This window comes from Lissotriton helveticus, chromosome 2_1, assembly GCF_964261635.1.
Source record: "Lissotriton helveticus chromosome 2_1, aLisHel1.1, whole genome shotgun sequence".
Taxonomy (NCBI): Eukaryota; Metazoa; Chordata; class Amphibia; order Caudata; family Salamandridae; genus Lissotriton; species Lissotriton helveticus.
In genome coordinates, this window is record NC_136059.1 from 163,491,166 (window position 1) to 163,509,851 (window position 18,686).

The 18,686-nt window shown below is 51.5% G+C and overlaps 1 protein-coding gene across 2 annotated transcripts in view; it reads left to right on the top strand.

The window, feature by feature from the left end:
- FANCG (FA complementation group G) overlaps nt 1–18,686 on the top strand; it is a 288,288-nt gene that overhangs the window by 111,773 nt on the left and 157,829 nt on the right. For both annotated transcript variants that reach the window (XM_078674680.1, XM_078674679.1), the window contains exon 4: nt 17,969–18,162. In XM_078674680.1, the coding sequence (XP_078530806.1) occupies nt 17,969–18,162 (194 nt within the window). The remainder of the gene's footprint in view (nt 1–17,968; nt 18,163–18,686) is intronic.

Consider the following 18,686-nt stretch of genomic DNA (forward strand, 5'->3'; position numbering starts at 1 on the left):
ATGTGTTATGGAGTGTGTGCATGTGGTGTGTAGTGGAAGTATCTTGGTTGAATTGTAATTTTACCAATGGTGGCATGCTGTGCTTTATATGAATATGTTTAAAAGTAAAGTGTACCATACTGCGATTGCTTGGTGGAAAAGTGCACTGCCGGCTGGAGGTGTGTGTGCCTGGTGGAAGGGTGCACTGACGGCTGGTGGGTGTGTGCTTGGTAAAAGCGTGCACAGATGGATGATGGTTGTTGGTGTTTGTGCATGGTGAAAGCATTCATTGACGGCTGGGGGTGTGTTGTGTGTGTTGTTTTCTGTGTGCTGGTGAGTGTGTGGTGGTGAGTCTGTGGGGGTGAGCCTGGGGAGTGAGTGTGGTGGTGAGTGTGTTGTGTTGAGTGGTGACAAGTGTGTGGTGTTGAGAGACTGAGGTGTGTGGTTTGTGTGTGCGTTATGTGTGTGTGGTGTATGTGTGTGTGGTGTTTTCTGCACACTCACACACTGCCCCTACACATTCACACACTGCTCACCCGCACACTCCCAATGTCACCCTGCATAGTCACACACTGTTTACCCTGCACACTCATTCTGCACACTCACACAATGTGCACCCTGACACACTGTCTCTGCAGTCACTCTGCACTCACTGTCACTCTGCACTCACTGTCACTCTGCACTCACTGTCACTCTGCACTCACTGCCACTCTGCACTCACTGTCACTCTGCACTCACTGTCACTCTGCACTCACTGTCACTCTGCACTCACTGTCACTCTGCACTCACTGTCACTCTGCACTCACTCTGCACTCACTGTCACTCTGCACTCACTCTGCACTCACTGTCACTCTGCACTCACTGTCACTCTGCACTCACGCTACAGTCACTCTGCACTCACTGTCACTCTGCACTCACTGTCACTCTGCACTCACTGTCACTCTGCACTCACTGTCACTCTGCACTCACTGTCACTCTGCACTCACTCTGCACTCACTCTGCACTCACTGTCAGTCTGCACTCACTCTACAGTCACTCTGCACTCACTGTCACTCTGCACTCACTGCCACTCTGCACTCACTGCCACTCTGCACTCACTGCCACTCTGCACTCACTGCCACTCTGCACTCACTGTCACTCTGCACTCACTGTCACTCTGCACTCACTCTGCACTCACTCTGCACTCACTGTCAGTCTGCACTCACTCTGCACTCACTGTCACTCTGCACTCACTGTCAGTCTGCACTCACTGCCACTCTGCACTCACTGCCACTCTGCACTCACTGCCACTCTGCACTCACTGCCACTCTGCACTCACTGCCACTCTGCACTCACTGCCACTCTGCACTCACTGCCACTCTGCACTCACTGCCACTCTGCACTCACTCTGCACTCACTCTGCACTCACTCTGCACTCACTCTGCACTCACTCTGCACTCACTCTTCACTCACTCTGCACTCACTGTCACTCTGCACTCACTGTCACTCTGCACTCAGTCTGCACTCACTGTCACTCTGCACTCAGTCTGCACTCACTGCCACTCTGCCACTCTGCACTCACTGCCACTCTGCACTCACTGTCACTCTGCACTCACTGTCACTCTGCACTCACTCTGCACTCACTGTCAGTGTGCACTCACTCTGCACTCACTGCCACTCTGCACTCACTGCCACTCTGCACTCACTGCCACTCTGCACTCACTGCCACTCTGCACTCACTCTGCACTCACTCTGCACTCACTCTGCACTCACTCTGCACTCACTCTGCACTCACTCTGCACTCACTCTGCACTCACTCTGCACTCACTGTCACTCTGCACTCACTGTCACTCTGCACTCAGTCTGCACTCACTGTCACTCTGCACTCAGTCTGCACTCACTGTCACTCTGCACTCAGTCTGCACTCGCTGTCACTCTGCACTCAGTCTGCACTCACTGCCACTCTGCACTCTCAAACTGCACTCTAAAAATGCACTCTCAATCTGCACTCTCAATCTGCACTCTGCACTCTCAAACTGCACTCTCAAACTGCACTCTGCACTCTCAAACTGCAATCTGCACTCTGATTCTGCACTCTGATTCTGCACTCTGATTCTGCACTCTCAAACTGCACTCTCAAACTGCACTCTCATACTGCACTCTCATACTGCACTCTCATACTGCACTCTCATACTGCACTCTCAAACTGCACTCTCAAACTGCACTCTCAAACTGCACTCTCAAACTGCACTCTCAAACTGCACTCTCAATTTGCACTCTCAATCTGCACTCTCAACTCTCAAACTGCACTCTCAACTCTCAAACTGCACTCTCACACTGCACTCCCACACTGCACTCCCACACTGCACTCTCAAACTGCACTCTCAAACTGCACTCTCAAACTGCACTCTCAAACTGCACTCTCAAACTGCACTCTCAAACTGCACTCTCAAACTGCACTCTTAACTCTCAATCTCCACTCTGCACTCTCAAACTGCACTCTGCACTCTCAAACACCACTCTCAAACTGCACTCTCAAACTGCACTCTCAAACTGCACTCTCAAACTGCACTCTCAACTCTCAAACTGCACTCTGCACTCTCAAACTGCACTCTGCACTCTCAAACACCACTCTCAAACTGCACTCTCAAACTGCACTCTCAACTCTCAAACTGCACTCACAACTCTCATGCTGCACTCTGTAACTGCACTCTCAACTCTAACTGCACTCTCAACTCTGAAACTGCACTCTCAACTCTGAAACTGCACTCTCAACTCTCAAACTGCACTCTCAACTCTCAAACTGCACTCTCAACTCTCAAACTGCACTCTCAACTCTCAATGTGCACTCTCAACGTGCACTCTCAACTCTCAATCTGCAATCTGCACTCTCAATCTGCACTCTCAAACTGCACTCTCAATCTGCACTCTGCACTCTCAAACTGCACTCAAACTGCACTCTCAAACTGCTCTCAAACTGCTCTCAAACTGCACTCTCAAACTGCACTCTCAAACTGCACTCTCAAACTGCACTCTCAAACTGCACTCTCAAACTGCACTCAAACTGCACTCTGATTCTGCACTCTCAAACTGCACTCTCAATCTGCACTCTGCACTCTCAATCTGCACTCTCAACTCTCAAACTGCACTCTCAAACTGCAGTCTCAACTCTCAAACTGCATTTACAAGTTGTGAAATGAATTCTTTGGCAGACTGTTCTAAAAACGACATAATCAAAGTATGTGTTCCGAGTTGCTAGACTTGGGGAGTTCTACAAACTTTCCTACCAATGTTCTTTACTTTATAAAAAATAAAAACAATAAAACTTAGCACACTTCCTCTTTTGCCATCGCGCACACGCTGCAACTAGCAGGATACCTAGATTCCATTCGGGGTTTCTCCCAGAGCTCGGAAGAATAGAATTTAAGTCAAGAACGGAAATCTACTTCTGCTGCTCCGCCTTTCAGCACGACGGTCAATATACAGTCCCCAATGTTGATAGGGCGCGAGCATCTGTATCAGCCCCACGCAGCCCTCGTGACACGCTTTGCCAGGCGCGTCTTACAAGCGCAGCTGTGGGCAGTCAATTTTCTCGCAAACACCAATCCCATTAGGAAAAACAATACCAATAAAAACCCCAAACGAAGGTCCGTAACTGCAAGCAAACAGTTACCTCACCTTTCGTTGTGTCAACAACTGACGGGCTCCTTGAATCATTCCTTTAAAACTCTGCTTGCTGTCTGAAGGAAGTAACAAGGCGCATTATTCAGAGAGAACAAAACTGTTGGAAATTCGTGTGTGGAAAAAAGTTGACGTAGGCGGTATGGGAAAATACAAACAATACAGCAGCCTGTCACACTATGCTGAAGTTCAACACCACTGCAGGACTCTGCCCAGAAAGCAAACAGTTCTAAAAGGCGCTGCCTGCCAGCTTGCTATTCATTACCTCAGCTCCGAAAACAAAAGCTGCTGCAAAGAAACACATTATAAACTCGAGAGAACAATTCCATTCACACCGGCCACGGACCATTCCAGAAAAAAAATGAAACTGAGATTAAAAGAACAGCCCATGACAGAACGTCAGACTCTTGTTCTTGAACTAATGAAGCCCTTTCCCGGCCTGGCATGGAGCAGCTGCGCGCTGAGCGCTGCTGAATGGTGAACGCGCCCGGCCATCTGGATTCACTTACGGAGGCACCCTGACAGCTCCTAATTATAATTAATGTACTTCTTTGCGCGCACACGAACGAAAAATGCCCAACATGGCGGACGAAAACTACATTTACCCTATCACTTCAAGGCTATTAAAACGACACCACAACGAAGACGAATCACTGGCCAGATGACATAACACACTAAGGAATGTGTGGAATTTGTCTCGCCAAAGCCCTAGGAGATACTTTTTTTTTCTCTTTAACATTAGGATCTCGAAACTCCTCCCACTTACGTGGGCGGAGGCCGAGCCCTAAAAAGGGACTGATCTTGACCCTAATTAGGGAGTCAGTGTATAATAGTTTTACTAAGTGAAGAGAGCGATCACCGACGCCATAACGGGACAGCACTGCAAATAGGTACCCCCAACTCCAAGGAGTCAAAGGCCTTTTTTAGATCCAAGACCAGGCAACCAGTACGAGGCCATGTGTGATTGGTGTAAGTCTTAACTCTAAAGAAATTACGTAAATTATAGGAGGTGTTGCGAGCGAGGACAAACCCATTGTGGTTTGGGTGAACCAAGGACGGGACCAGTCGATCTGCAAGTATTTTCACTAGGACCTTGTAGTCAGTGTTGAGCAGAGCTAATAGTCTGTAGGAGTATAGGGTCTTTGTTGGGTTTGGACAAAGAAATGACCGTTGCCTCTCACTGGGAGGCAGAGAGATTGCCGATGGAGAGGACCTCTTCGTACATTGTCAACAAGTGTGGAGCTAATTGGGACGCAGAAGCCTAGTACAGCTCCATCGATAGTCTGTCAGGTCCCGGGGACCTGCGGGTGGCCAACTCTTTAATTATATCTTTAGTTTCTACCAGCGTAATAGGGCCATCCAGCTTTATTTGCTGGTCTGTGGCAATGTGGAGAAGTTTCAGTTTGGCAAAGAAGAAGTTATAGGCATCCGAGCTTGCGTCTACAATTGACCGATATACATGGGTATAGTGTTGTGTGAGCTCATCGTGAATAGCATTCTATGTATAGAGGATGGAGACTGTTTCGAAACATAGTGCCACTGTGGGCTGCTGAGGCTATTCCTGACGGATAAGCCACACCAAGATCCCTCCAGCTCTGTCAGATGTGGCATGTATGCAACCCGAGTATGCAGCTTAGTTAATGCAGCTATATCTTTCTAGCAGTGTTTCTGCTTGTTCTCCTGCCATACTGGGATCGCTAGCCACCTGAGTTTCCAGTTCCAAGAGTATATGTTGAAACTTAGAAATGTCCTTGTTAAGTAGTTGCCTCATGTTCCCTTGTATGCCCAGGTAGTGTCCCCACAGTGTTCACTTTGAAGGCATCTCATTCTGTCCATTTAGTGGAGGCTGTGCCAACATTGTAGTCAAAGAAGTCTGCAATTGCGTAAGCAAGAGATGCTCTGAATGCTGGGTCTTCCAACAATGCAGGTTGCAAGCGTCATGTAGGGATGGGAGGCAGGTTGACTTCCCATTGTAGTTGCCAGATTTGGGGATTGTGATTCGAATGAGTACGGCCTATATAAGCAACACACGTAATAGAGGGACGCAGTGATGGCGCACCCAGCAACATTTCCATGCGGTCATGCAATTTGTGAGGTACGGAATAGAAGTTATGCACCCTTGTATCCGGATTTTGGAAAACGCCACAAGTGGCCAGCTGCCACTGTTGGAACCATAGCTGTCAGTATTTGTGCAAGGTAGTGGGGTAAAGGAGCGATCAAGTGTTGTGTCTAGAACACTGTTAAAATCCCAATCAATAAGCCATGGCGTAGTGCTCCATCATGATAGTGTATTGAGGGCCCGCTTACCTGCGACGTCCAAGTCCCTTAGGCGCAATAGCACGAGCAGCCCCATCGGTGTATAGTGTGGCAGTCCAGATGGTAGACTACAAAGGGTTATTAAGGAAGGTCAGTAGAAGGGGTAGGAGCAGCCACCAACCGAGTCATGCTTCATCGCAGTTCAGGGGAGATTCCACCGCCGGTTATAGGCACCTTACAGGCGTGTATGCTTCAAAAGGCAATCGCGGTGGCCCATGGGCGACCGTGCATCATGCCATGTCAGAGGTGCGGGTGGGCCCATGGATGCAAAGTGATGCGGTATGCAGCTCTACAGGGGCCAGCGCGCCTCTCCAGGAGTTTCCCTTCCCATCTCATCCTCAGGATAATGCTTGCCACAGCCAGTAATGTTCGCTTGCTTGGAGGCCCCAACCATTTACAGGCATGCAGAAAACAGGCTCAGCCGTCTGCCCCTCAACGCAGGCTAAGTGGCGAGGGGCAACGGCAGTGCTCCATAGTAAGGGCCCGCACCATGCTGCGGCGGTCCAGACATTAGCGGGTCCAGCGCATCCTTAATCCACCTGTGTAAGAAAGTAGGATCTGCTTTCATGGTCACCCTGTCATTGTTTACTGACTACTCTGACTGGGATGATCCTGCTAATCAGGACCCCAGTCTCAGTGCTTCTCCCTCAAATTGGACATTGTGAGTACTTGGGAACACTCCGAATTGGCTACTGGTGTACCCTTATAAGTCCCTAGTATGTGGTACTAAGATACCCAGGGGTCAACCATGGGCTGAAGCATGTATTATGCCACCCATGGGAGACCACTCAAATTGTGACTACTGGCCTGCCATTGCAGCCTGTGTAAGCTGGTGCTAACACCACTTACAATAGATATAAGATTCCTTATATGATTATATCTGAGGTCACTACACTTAAAATCTAAACGTCACCCCTAAGGCAGGCCTTTCAATCCTGAAGGCAGGGTGATCTGTTATAAGTGGGATGGCACCCATGAATGTGCAGGACACCCCTACAACCTTCGGAGTCCATTCTCCCGGGTTGTAAGTGCATCAGCCATTACGATACATAGAGTGGCCATGCGTCATTACGCGATGACGTGCTCTAAACTGGCTGTAACAAATCCTGTCGTGTTTGGTATAACATGTTGGAATCATATCTCCAACACCATTTACGGGGGTATGATTCCATGCACCGTAAAGCTCCTCCAGGAGGCCCTCAGTGCCCCCGGTACCAGTCTTCTAGACACGGAAGGCAAACTATGGCTGCTGCCGACCAGAGACCCGATTCTTTCCTCCTGCTGCTGAGCCAAGCTCGAGCAGAGGGAAGCAATACAATAGGTTTCCTCTCACAGGGAGGTGTGACCACCTCCCAGACAGGACTTAGTGCATTGAGACGGGGTGGGGGGGCTTGACAGCGCCACTAGACTTCTTTGAAGGACACATTTCAAAGAAGATCCTGCACAAGATCCTGCTGAGTCGTTTGGAAAGTCTGGGAGTTACCCAGTCAGCACTCTCCTGGCTACAATCATTTCTCAAAGACCGGGTCTTTCAGGTGTTCGAAGATAATGTCTTCTCGGACTGCTGGCCGCTCGGCTGTGGGGTTCCTCAGGGCTCCTCCCTGAGCCCCACACTTTTTAATGCTTACATGGCGCCTCTGGCCGAGGTTATCCTTTCATTTGGAATACAAATAATAACCTATGCCGATGACACCCAACTGTTGGTATCCCTGAACCACCCAGAGAGCGCATCGTGCTCCCTTGGCAGCTGCTTAGAGGCTGTAGCCGATTGGATGAAGCTTTCCCATCTAAAGCTAAACAGCGATAAGACCAAGCTCATGTTTTTGGGCAAATCACCACCTCCCTATCTTCACAGATATGGCGACCTGTCTGAATCCTATGCCCAGCCCAAAACAGGAGATTAAGAGTCTCGGCATGTGGCTTGACAGCTCCTTCTGCTTCGGCCATCAGGCCACCATGTTAGCTGCAACTTGCTATGGCTTGCTTAGGATGCTCAGGAAGATCTTGCCCTTACTTTCCTTCGCCGCCAGAAGGATTATGGTACAGGCTCTGATCTTATCACACCTTGATTATGGGAATGCACTGTACCTGGGTGCCCCACAGTCCACTCTTCAAAAACTCCAGGTGGCTCAGAATAGTGCAGCCCGCCTTCTGCTCCAAATTCCCCATAGACAATCGGCCAAACCCGCTTTGAGGACGCTGCACTGGCTCCCCATCCGTGCCAGAGTTCAGTTGAAATCCTTGTGTCAAGTCCACAGAGCCATGTGGAAAACCGACCCATCCTATGCAACGTGAGCCTTCATCCTTTGGTGAGCTGCTCGAGTTCCTCTTGCGACACCTGTGCTTTTGGCCCGTGGGTCCTCATGATGGTCTTCTTCGGCTCTAGTGAGCTCACCTGCTTACTCTGGGCCTGCTCCGACTTGCCTGCTCGTGGTGAGTCACTTGGACCTTGCTGGTCCTGACACTGCACCCTTTTCTACGACTACGTTGGTTGCCGTTGCCAAGGCTTTTTGCTGCTGCCGGACACTGACCCCTTGGCTCTTGACATCTGACATGGGACAGCTCGTGAATGGCTCTTGATATTCCACAGCGTCGCCTGGTCCGCACAGCTGCAACTTGAAGGGCCCTGTCCTAGCTCCTGCATCTCTGACATCGGTGGGCATTCGTCTTCCGTGCCTCCTGATCACTCCTGAGTGGCATAGACTCTGTCCCCTCTGCTTAGAGGTACCTCTTACCTTGAATCCACCTTTGAATTCCACCGGACTCTTTCGCCTTCTTCGCCAGCGGCATCTTTGCTGAAGTCCTCCATTGTGGTCTACGGCGGTTTCCGACGTAACTTCGCACGTATGCATCCGGCCTCCCTGCACCACATACTAAGCCAGCCTCCTACAACATGATTATTTTATACATCATATCGAGTGCCAGGACACCCTTGGGGTAATTGTTGCACTCGAGAAAAATAAATGACACCACAATTTTCATCTGTGCAGTGTAAGAAATTGGGTTATTAGTTGAGGGAGGTGGAAACCCCATTCAGGCAACAGCCATTATCCTTGTCAAGGTGAACCACAAAAAGTCACCAAATTAACCTGTGCTTAACCCTCTGGTAGCAGTCAGGCTTAACTTAGAGGTAATGTGTAAAGTAGTTATGCAGTGCACAAACAGTAATAAAGTGAAAATACAACAGAAGAAAAATCTTAAACTAATTTTAAAAAATAGAGTATATTTTCAAAACCGTTTTTATTAAGAGTTCAAGCAGAATTCGGTACAGCCCTCCACAGTCAGGTGAAGACTGTCAATGATTCACGTGTAAAAGCATGGCAGTGAACCCAGAGTTTCAAAATGACATACCCCAACAATCCCCCCCCCATCCCACCCAGCCCCAAGCAGAAAAACCGCCCCCCACCCCCAACTACCCACCCCTTATCCCACCCTAACCCGGTGCACGTGATCAGCTTAACAACATGAGATGAATAGCAATGGCAGTGTAGGCCAACAGTCTAGGGTACAGGATCCACATCAGGAGACGGGACATCGTCAATGTCTATCGGGGGGTCAAGTGTCAGGCCCCTGTAGTCCGCCCACCGCTGCCATATTTTGTAGTGTTTGCGTGGACACCCCCGGGCTTCAAAGACCGGCAGCTCCAGGCCCATAAGAAAGTCCAATCCCGCCTTCCACACACCAAGCGGGGTAGCCCGGTCGCTCTTCCAGGCCTGCGCCAAGTCCCGCTTGGCCACCACCAGACCCAACAGCAGCAAGTGTCGTTTGTAGATGTTACCCCCAACGCCTTCTAGGACATGGAGAAGGCCCAGCCTAGGGGTCCGGGGCAGGTCCCATCCCAACACCTCCGACAGGCAGTCCCAAACCCCAGCCCAGAATCTAGTCAGTCTCTCACAGGACCACACGCTATGGAAAAGCGTCCCCCTTTCAGTACCGCACCTCAGACACTCCGGGGCGGCTATCAGGCCCGCTCGCCACAGACGGTCCCTAGTATAATACGCCCTGTGAAGGTATTTGAATTGGATAAAGCGAAGACGAATGGCTATGGCAGTACCACGGGGAGATTCAAGAGCCTCACGCCAGTCATCCTCATCCAGGGGGCCAACATCATTCTCCCAGGAGGCCTTCAACGTCGACAGGGAAGGGGAACAGTGCGTTACCAGGGAGCGGTATATCTGAGAGACCTTCTTGTCACCCAGGTCCCCCATAAAGAGTTTCGCCTCAATGGGACTAAATTCAGGGAGTTGCTCTAGGCCCACTAGGCTAGGGGCAAGGGCGTGGCGGAACTGGAGGTACCGGAAGAACTGGGATTTGGGCATGTTAAATTCAGAACTGAGGTCCTGAAAGGACTTAAGCATAGTGCCAGTAAGAACATGACCGAGAGACGAGATCCCGATCGCATCCCAGCCGCCAAACCCCGATAAGGAAGCCAACGCCGGAAGCAAGCCATTACGCCACAACGGGGTCTCGGCCGTTAGCCTACCCCACCAACCCACACGATGCAAGGCTTGTCGCCAGATCGCAAAGACCACCTGAGTGACACTCGGCAACAATCTCCTCCGTCTGGCCGAATACAATAAGGTGTGTAGGGAGGCACCGTCCATCAGAGAGTGCTCCAGGGCATAGGCCGGATCACTACGGTCCCCGTACCACCACTCGTTAAGCACCAGGAGGTGGGAGGCTTGATAGTAAGACAGTAGATCCACGGACGCCAAGCCGCCGCAGTAAGTAGAGAGAAAGCACGTGCGCAGCGCGACTCTAGAAGCACCCCCAGTCCACAGAAACCGACCCAGCACCGAGTTAACACCGCGGAACCACCGTGAGTCGATCTGAAATGGATGGTTCTGCAGTTGGTAGAGAAGCCGAGGTAGGGCCACCATCTTGAAGATGGCCGACCGGCCATAAATGTTAAGGGGCATACGCGTCCACGTCTTGACGTCCATCTGGACCCGATCCCACACCGGCTGGACATTCCGATCCCACGCTACCGAGGCCGAAGCCGAGAGAAAAACGCCCAAATACTTCACGCCATCGGCAGCCACCCGAAGGGACGCAGCCCACAGACAGCAGGCCGAGTCACCTCCCAACACCCATAGGGTCGACTTACGCGGATTAAGAAAGAGCCCCGACGCCTGACCAAACTCCTGCATCAACTCAAGGATACGGGGGCCCGTACGCTACAAATCTGTCATGAAGAAAAGTACGTCATCCGCATACAAAGCTATGCGGTCCGAGTGGTCCGACCCCCACACAAAGCCTCGATAAAGTGCATCTCGGCGCACCCGGGCGGCCAACGGCTCCATAGCCAGTGCAAATAGGTACGGGGAGAGGGGGCACCCCTGACGTGTACCCCTGGTCACAGGAAACCGAGCGGAGACCGCCCCAGAGACCCGCACCGAAGCCGTGACATCCGTATAAAGCAACCTAACATAGGAGACAAAGACCGGGCCCAAGTTCAGCAGCGGCAGAAGAGCAAAAAGATAGGTCCAGCTGACCGAATCAAAGGCACTATCAATATCCGCCAGCAGAAGCGCCGCCTGATCCCCCGAAGACCCGATCGCGTCAATCGCGGCCTGCGCCCGCCGAATGTTGTGTCTCGTTGCCCTATGCGGCATGAAGCCCGCCTGATCTGGGTGGACAAAGGCCGAGATGTGAGGAAGCAGGCGGTTCGCGAGCGCCTTGGCCAGGAGCTTAGCCTCGAAGTTAATGAGGGATATAGGACGATAGGACTCGTGGCGATCGGGGGGTCTGCCAGGCTTCTGGAATACTACAATTTCGGCGTGACGCCAGTCCGGGGGGAGGCTGCCACGTTCCCTCGCCAATTCCAGCGCCCGCCTGTAGTGGGGTCCGAGCTGCAGATGAAACTTCCTATAGAATTCACTAGGGAACCCACTCGGCCCAGGCGCCTTGCCCGCGTTGAGCTGACCCAGTGCGTCGCCCAACTCCTCTGCCGTCAGGGGGAGATCCAAGGCATCGCGCACCTCATCCGAGATAGCATGCGGGGGGACCGCCGCAAGGTATCCCCCAATGCCGTCCGGGGACATGTCCTCCCGAGAGGCATATTGACGCCCATAATAGTGCGCAAAGCTCGCCGCCAGTATCGCAGGATCCGTTATCGCTACCCCGGCGTCGTCGACCAACCCCGGCAGAGTGACTGGCTGCAAGGACTGCTGACAAAGCCTGTGGAGCATGGTGCAAGACTATCGCCCCACTGGTACACCCTACTACGCGTAGCCAACCACGCCTGGCGAGCCTCGTCTAATAAGGCAGAGGAGTAAGACTGCTGCGCCTGTAGGAGTAGCTGCAGTGTAATATCATCGGCTGCTTCCCTGTGTCTCGCCTCCAGCACCTCCACTCGCGCCGCAGCGGCAACAATGCCACTCTGTCGAGTCCGACGGGCAGAAGCGCACCAGGCAATATCAATACTCCGCAGGACGGGTTTCATAGCCTCCCAGACCGTCACCGCGTCCACCCCCACCGTAAGATTGTCCTGCCAATAATGGGCAATCGCGCCACGCAAATGCTGGGAGTAGTCCGGACGCAGCAGGTGCCACGTAGACATCCGCCATCGAAACGGTTGGCGCGCCTTACAAAGATCAATTTGGACCGCCACGGGGGAGTGGTCAGATAGCCCGCGAGGCCGGATCGCCGCCCCTTTCACCCTGTCAAGGAAAGCCCCCGGCACAAACACACAATCAAGGCGCGAAAGGGAGCCATGCACAGCCGAAACATAAGTGTACTCCCGCCGCGCTGCATGCAGGTGTCGCCAAACATCTACCCATCCTAGACCATCAATCATGGCACTCAACCGTGTAGGGGAGGCCACAGGTGCAGCCCCCAGTCCCCTCTGCCTGTCCAATGCCATGTCCACCACATCATTCCAATCGCCACCAATCACAGCCAGGGAACGGGGGAGCTCAGTCCACAGGGCAAACAATCGCTCCGCAAGGGCACATTGCAGCGGGGGAGGGGCATACACACTACCAAACACCACAGGCTCTACACCGATCTTCCCCTGTGTAAACACAAATCGGCCCTGAGGATCAAGCCACTGACGCTCATGAGTGTAGGCCAACCGTCTGTGGACCAGAATGGCCACCCCCCTCGAGCCCCTAGTAAACTCAGCATGGAACACTTGGTGGAAGCCAAACCGCTGCAGACTCAGCGCCTTAGAGCCCAACATGTGTGTTTCCTGAAGAAGGAGTACATCTGCAAGGTCCCTTTTTGCCCAGCGAAGCACAGCCCCCCGCTTAATCTTGTCCAGGAGCCCCCGAACATTCCAGCTCAGAATGCGCATGGAAGCGCCAGGAGACGCTAGACTTGGAACATCAGCCATTGTCATGATTAGGGAATTCCCGCGCTCCCCAGCACCCGACCCAGACCTCCCACACCCCAATTGCAAAGATCACAAAGAACACGTGCACCCCACATAACACAACCCCAAACCCCACACCCCAGCTCCCCCCTCCCCCACCCCTATACCTCAAAAAACAATGAAGCATCTGTCGCGGCATACGGTACTCCAGGCCCAAAACATAGTGCCGAAAGTCAAGCATGCCAATGGATCCCAACTAGCCCCCCCTCAACCAACTAGACACACTCCCAAAAACCACCCCCCAGTCCCAATAGGAGGAGGCAGCCCATAGAACGTGCCCCGAACCCCCATCAAACACATAGCCAGGCTAAAGGCAGTGCAGCACAAAGAAACAGTAGGCCGCAAGGGTCCCATATATCCGCCAAAGAACAGGGTAATACTGCACCAGCCAATGTTAGTCCCACCGAGCAAAGTTCAGCCGCCACGGTGGAAGATCACAGAAGAAAGGCATTCAGTAGGTGGCCAGCCAACGATGATCAGACGTCCTTGTCAGATGCGTCCGTAGCATGTTGCGTGTCCCCCAGAAGGGGGTCCCGGGACAGGGACCGTCGTCGCGAGCGGGACTTGCGAGGTCGTTTTCCTTTGCCCGGCTGATCACCCCGCTCCTGAGATGAGCTGCGCGAGGAGCCGGAGTACAACCCCGGCTGGGCGTGTGGTCGCAGTCTGACCGCCTCGTCGGTCCACCTGAAGACGGCCTCCGGAGTATCGAAGAAATGAGTCTTAGAGTTGAAGATCACCCGGAGGCGGGCCGGGTAGAGCAGCGAGTATTGAATTTTCAGGCCGCGCAGCTTGGCCTTGGCCGCTAGGAAGGAATGTCTCTGCTGCTGGACCAGTCTGGTATAGTCCGGGAATATCATGATCTTATGATTATCATAGAGTAGAGTGTCTTTAAGCTGCGCCTCACGGAGAATGACGTCCCTATCATGGAAGTTGAGGATCTGGGCGATGATCGGGCGAGGCCGCTCCCCAGTCGGCGGCTTCTGCGTTAAGGCGCGGTGTGCACGCTCCACCACGAAGCAGCGCGACAGGGCGTCCGGGGGCAGCCAGCTCTCCAGCCACTGGGATAGGAAAGCGTCCATATGTCCCTTCTCACAGTCCTCCGGAAAGCCAATAAAGCGCAGGTTGTTCCGTCGCGCCCGTCCTTCAGCGTCCTCCACACGAAGCGCTAGGCCACGCTGAGTCTGTTCCAGTTCAGCAACCCTCTTCTTGAGAGCGCCAACGTCTCCCTCCACCGTCGTGACCCTGGTCTCCGTTTCGGTGATGCGGGCGACTGCATTGCGAAGGTCCTGACGCAACAGCATCACATCGGCACCCACTGCGCCAATCTTTGCGTCTAGCATGTCGCGGGACTGCGTAATGGCCGTCAGCAGCGCTGCATTGTCCGGTCCAGCATTCTGGCCTCCTCCGGCACCCCCTCCAGGGCCAGCGAATTTGTCGATAGGTCCCGTTTTAGCGGCGGCCGCGCCACCTCCACCTCTGGTCATGGCGGCAGCAGAGACGGCCGGGCAACACGCACCTGCAAGAGGGTCGCCCCTCGTGAATGTCCACCACTCAGGCCCCCGGTCAGGGCTTTCGGGGCTCCTCTGCTCCTGCACCTCCGGTCCAAGGATCAGCGTCGGTGACTCCGGGCAGGGGCCGCCAAACTCGAGGCCCCGGCTCCGCCAAGGCCAGGTAGGCCGCAGGTTCTCCAAGGCGCTCACCAGGCACTAGCCCTCCTCACTTGCACTACGAGGAAGGGCAGGGGAGCCCGTGGTGGCTCTCCCGCAGCAGGCAGCCCCGGATCACGGTCAGAAAATGGCGCCGCAGACCCCAGGACGAGCTCTCCGGTCCGGGTGCGCCAAAATTGAGGCCCCGGCTTGTCTGATCGGCACTAGGCCGCCCGCTGCTCCAGCCCGCCTCGCCGCCTGGAAGGGTCCCGGCGCGCCGGTCCCGGCACCGGATGTATCCCAAAGTCGTCTGCCACCTTCGCCCCAGACGTGATGTGTTTTTCGGGTCCGGGGGCCAGGAGAAATGAAAGGATAATCGTCGGGCCGGCGGGAGCTTTAGCAAGCCACGTCCGCCATGATCGCCCGCTAAGCCACGCCCCCAAAAATAGAGTATATTTTAACCCCTTGGACGCTCATGACGAGCTCAGCTCGTCATGGAGTGCCCATTCATTTCAGTGGAATTTACATGAAGAGGCTCCAAGTGCCTTAGCATCCAAGTGGTTAATAAATAAAATGACACCATAATTAATTTAACCCAATCAGTAGAACTGGAGTTATGATTTTTTTTTAACTTTTAGCGTAAAATTGCACCGAAAATAACAAAGCCCCAACTGCAGTTATCTAGTTGCGCGAGACCGGGTCAAAGTGATAAGTTAAGGCCAACTGTAATGGAGCACAGGTTGACACAAGAACCAAGTTTGTCCCGGTCGGAAAGTTACCTTTGTACTTTGAAAAATTCTTGAAGATTTCCTGAGAAGGTAGAGTCTTCAGCGGAGCAAGGCAGCAAACTGTATCTGAGAGGAGGCTGTTGTTGTCGGGGAGATGCTAAATGAGGTTGCGGTGAAGATTTCTACCTTCCGTCTTAGATGATTTTTTGGAAGACAGATTCTGTCAGCAGGACGAGGCTGGAGGCTGTATGAAACCGGATACTTTCATTGAGAGGTACCGCTGAAACGGATTTGCCGCTGTGGGTAAGAATGTAGCGGGAGCTACCATGAAGTCAGGCTGATCGACTATGCTTCTTAGGTGGATCGGCTGGCAGGAAGGTCCCGGTCTTCGGTCAGTTTTTCAGGTAGTTTTTCTAAAAAAAGATTCTAAGACCCAGCTTTAATTTTTGGGTAGGTGGAGTATCCCTAACATAGGGTCCAGGACCGGGGGGAGGGGAGCACCACTTTAGGGATTAGGACTCACTCCAGCAGAGTCCAGCAGCAAGGTTCAAGTCTGCTCCAGTTGGTATTGGGCAGGTGCAGGGAGGCCTCCGGAAGCTTGTTGTATGTCCCTATAGCTCACACAAGAAGCTAGCCAACTAGCCCTTGGATGCCCTCGGGTGGTCTTGGGTTCAAAGGAGCAGTTCCAGTACTCCTTCCTTAGACTGCAGGGTAGCAAGGCACTCCATTTAGCTGCAGGTCAGTCCTTTTGGCAGAAGGACCGTCCTTCTGACAGCAGGCATCCTTCTGAATCTTACACAGGTCCAGGAGTGTACGGAAGGAGGGACCTCCAGATCCTATTTGTATACCTGATGCCAACCTTTGTGTGTGGGGACTGGTTTTAGAAAGGTATTTCTCTTTCATGGTCAGGGTTCTAAACTGTCTGTAGTGACAAATGGCAGGTCAAGCCTAGTGTTATGTTCCTTTGTGTGTGCAGGAGAAAAAGCCCTTTGAAGTGTAAGTGCGGTTGGGTACAGCCCCATCTCAGTTATCCTGCCAGGATGGCCAATCATGTCCGCACCTAAGCCCCCTTTTGTCACTGTCTGGAAGGAATGCACAAACCCCAACAGTAGAGCCCTTGTCATATGATCCAGGACACTGTCATAAAGCACCAATGGTTGGGATACGAAAATTCTAACTTTCCTAAAAGTTGCATTTTTAGAATTGTAACTTAAAAGCCCAACTTCATCATTAAAGATTATTTTAAATTACAATTAATTTGAGTTTAAACAGCATATCTCTATATGCTCCCATTCCAAAGTTATCACTTATTAAATGTAATACGGTAACCTAGCAATAATCAATAGGAGAGATAAGCCTTGCAACAGTGAAAACAACTTTAGGAGTTTTTCACTGCCAGGACATGCAAACCCTAGGTACACATGTCCCAATTTTTAAATACAGTGCATCCTGCCCTTTGAGCTTAACTTCGGTGTGACTCTAAGTATTAAAAAGGAAGGATTAGGCCTTACAAAAGGTTTATTTTGCCTGGTGGAAATGGCCTTGTTAAACTGCAAAACACAGGCCGCAGTGACAGGCCTCACATATGATTTACAAGGCTACTTTAGTGGGTTGCACAATGAGTGCTCCTTTCGACTAGTAATGTTTAATTTACAGTCCTGGGGTACATGCAGTACCATATGCTAGGGACTTAAAAATAAATTGAATGTGCCAATCTGGTGTATACCAATTGTTACCATGTTTTAAGGAGAGAGCACAAGTACTTTACCAATGTTTAGCAAGGAAAACGTGTGCAGAGTCCTAAAAGCAAATAGAAGCGGGTTCAGTAAAGGAAGGCAGAGGAAGGCAACAATCTGAGGTGCCTCTGCAGAAAGGGCCAAGTCCAACATGCACTAAACTGCAGCTAATCTTAATTGTTGGAAGTCTTGCCATGATCCTGTGCTTTACTTTATATTCTTTATTGTTGCCACTTTCTTAAAAATGTGTTCCTTCATTCAGTATTTCCAACTTCAAGACTTTTTGATGACCAGTCTGGGTTTTTGTCTTCACATGCAGCCATTGTACTGTGTATTTAGATTCAGATTGAAAATCTACAGTTTCTGAGAAGTAATTTTTTGCTCTTAGAATTTCCCCATATTTGATGCTTTTTGTAATACTGCACAGAATGATAAGCGGTATTAGCTGTTCAGAATCTCAGTACACTATCAGCTTAACTTATGTGGTGTAAACTAGCCTAATACTGGCCTCTTTACCTATTTCCTCAGTCTTGGAAACCAGATGCCCAAGCAGATCAGAGCTGAGCTGTGCCGAGCTGTGGGCGAGGATACTCCGAGATGTGAAGCCCGAAGAGTTGGATCCATCCCTACATCAATTATCCGGACTTCAGGCTGCGCTGTGGTTGGCTTCTAATCGGATACAAGATGTTGAAGCTCTCCTTCAGCTACTGAATCCTACTCCGGTACCTATGTGCATGGTTTTATTCAGGAAGGATGAAAGAGGATGTTTGAATGGGTTGGTCAATTACAGTGAAGCAGATGAACCAACATATAAGTACGGAAAGAAAATTAAATTAGTAATGATGATGATGGGTCAGGTTTATTTATTAGCTGGTACAAGGTTCTCCATAGTAGGGTCTGAGATTTGGTCAAATGGCTTAGTAGCTTTTTATGCATATTGGAGAATTGTGCTCTAACCCTGGCATTGGCACCTTATCAAAAATTCTTTAAACAGTAGGTGAAAACACAATATCTTATTGCATATCAAATTGTAAATATGTGTAATGTATATATGGGTATTTATGTAAATATGGATAGTGTAAAACATAACGCTTTCTATGCTATCCAAAATTCCACATTTCAACCTCCCCGCCATCCCCCCACTTCCTATCACATCCTGGTTCCTGTAATCTAGTTTCAGCGCGACCTAAAGTGAGCAATGCTGTTCTTTGTACAGCATCTCATGTTAGAGACACTTCGGCTGCAC